General features: G+C 62.0%; 1 protein-coding gene across 1 annotated transcript in view; it reads left to right on the top strand.

The window, feature by feature from the left end:
• The first annotated feature begins 383 nt into the window (after positions 1-383).
• Positions 384-1,215, top strand: part of LOC107125628 (D-beta-hydroxybutyrate dehydrogenase, mitochondrial-like) — a 7,145-nt gene continuing 6,313 nt past the window's right edge. The window contains exons 1-2 of the mRNA XM_015429066.1: positions 384-461; positions 622-732. Coding sequence (XP_015284552.1) covers positions 384-461; positions 622-732 — 189 coding nt within the window. The remainder of the gene's footprint in view (positions 462-621; positions 733-1,215) is intronic.

Genomic DNA, 1,215 nt, shown 5'->3' on the forward strand with positions numbered 1-1,215 from the left:
CCCACGTGACGGGAGCTGGGTTAGTGCCTTTCCTTCAGGAGCCCTTGTGTGTGCCCCCCCCCGCCCACCCCTTGTGCTGCCAGAGGGCTTTTGCATTTGCTTACTTAAAAGTCCAGCGCTCTTGCTGAGATTCAAGGCGGAGGTCTGTAATTGTTTTTGCGCTGTAGCACAAGAGCATTATCATGGTCTGTTGCCACGGAGGGACTAGAAGACGACCCTGGCAATAGATCTCTGTCCTGTTACTGCGACAGCAAGTGTGGATTTAAAGAACAAAAGCACCTTTCAGGCTGGGGGTGGGGGTGGTGGTAAGGGAGACGGTGCCTCCGGTCTCCCTGTCTGCCCTTTGCCCCTCCGAAGCTGACCCTTCTCAGTGCCGCCCCACCATGGCTTCCGCCCCACAGACGGGGCAGAGGGGAAGGCCACGGGTGGTCCAAGACATGCCTGGCATCGGTGGGGGCCCAGTGGGAGCAGCTCAGTGCTGTTGCTGAGGCCAGAGCCGGGGCTCCTTTCTGGCCGTGGGCATCCCGGCCGGGCCGCCTGTGCCAGTGGGTGGTGGGTGGGCTCCGGCTGACCCCCTCTCCGGCCCCTCTGACGGCGGCTGTCGTCTCTCCCCTTCTGCAGGCGGAGGGGAAGGCTGTGCTCATCACGGGCTGTGACAAGGGATTTGGCCACGCCCTGGCCAGGCTCCTGCATGACAAGGGATTCACGGTCTTTGCCGGGTGTTTGCTCAGGGTGAGTACCCACCGGGCACGGCCAGCCACACCGGACGGGGGGGCTTGGGGGGGCAGGGCACAGGGAAGGGTCAGAGGTGGCCACGTGCAAACTTGGGCGCTTGTGGCGAAGCTTGCCTGCATGTCCGTGGCCACAGCTGCCCACTGGGCCCAGACAAAGACTCCTCCACTCAACAGGGTCCTGGCTCAGCTCTGGGTTAGGCCTTGGATCGGGGTGAGGAGGGCAGAGGAAGGATGCGGAGGCCTTCCAGACAGTGAATAGGCCACCCAGCCCCCTTCCCCATGGGCTGAAAGGAGGGCAAGGAGCAACGGGCTGCAGCTGGGGTGGTTTAGCAATACAGAACCTCAATATCTTAATAAAGTGGGGTGAAAAGGAAGGCGCCAGCAACTCTTGAGGACGTCTGAAGGGCCAGATCTGCCTCTGGGGCCTCTGGAATTAAGGCGCAGTTGAGGCCTGCCCCCTCCCATCATGGTGCTCTTGTGG

Source organism: Gekko japonicus, unplaced genomic scaffold, assembly GCF_001447785.1.
Source record: "Gekko japonicus isolate JY-2015 unplaced genomic scaffold, Gekko_japonicus_V1.1 scaffold1727, whole genome shotgun sequence".
NCBI classification, from domain to species: Eukaryota; Metazoa; Chordata; class Lepidosauria; order Squamata; family Gekkonidae; genus Gekko; species Gekko japonicus.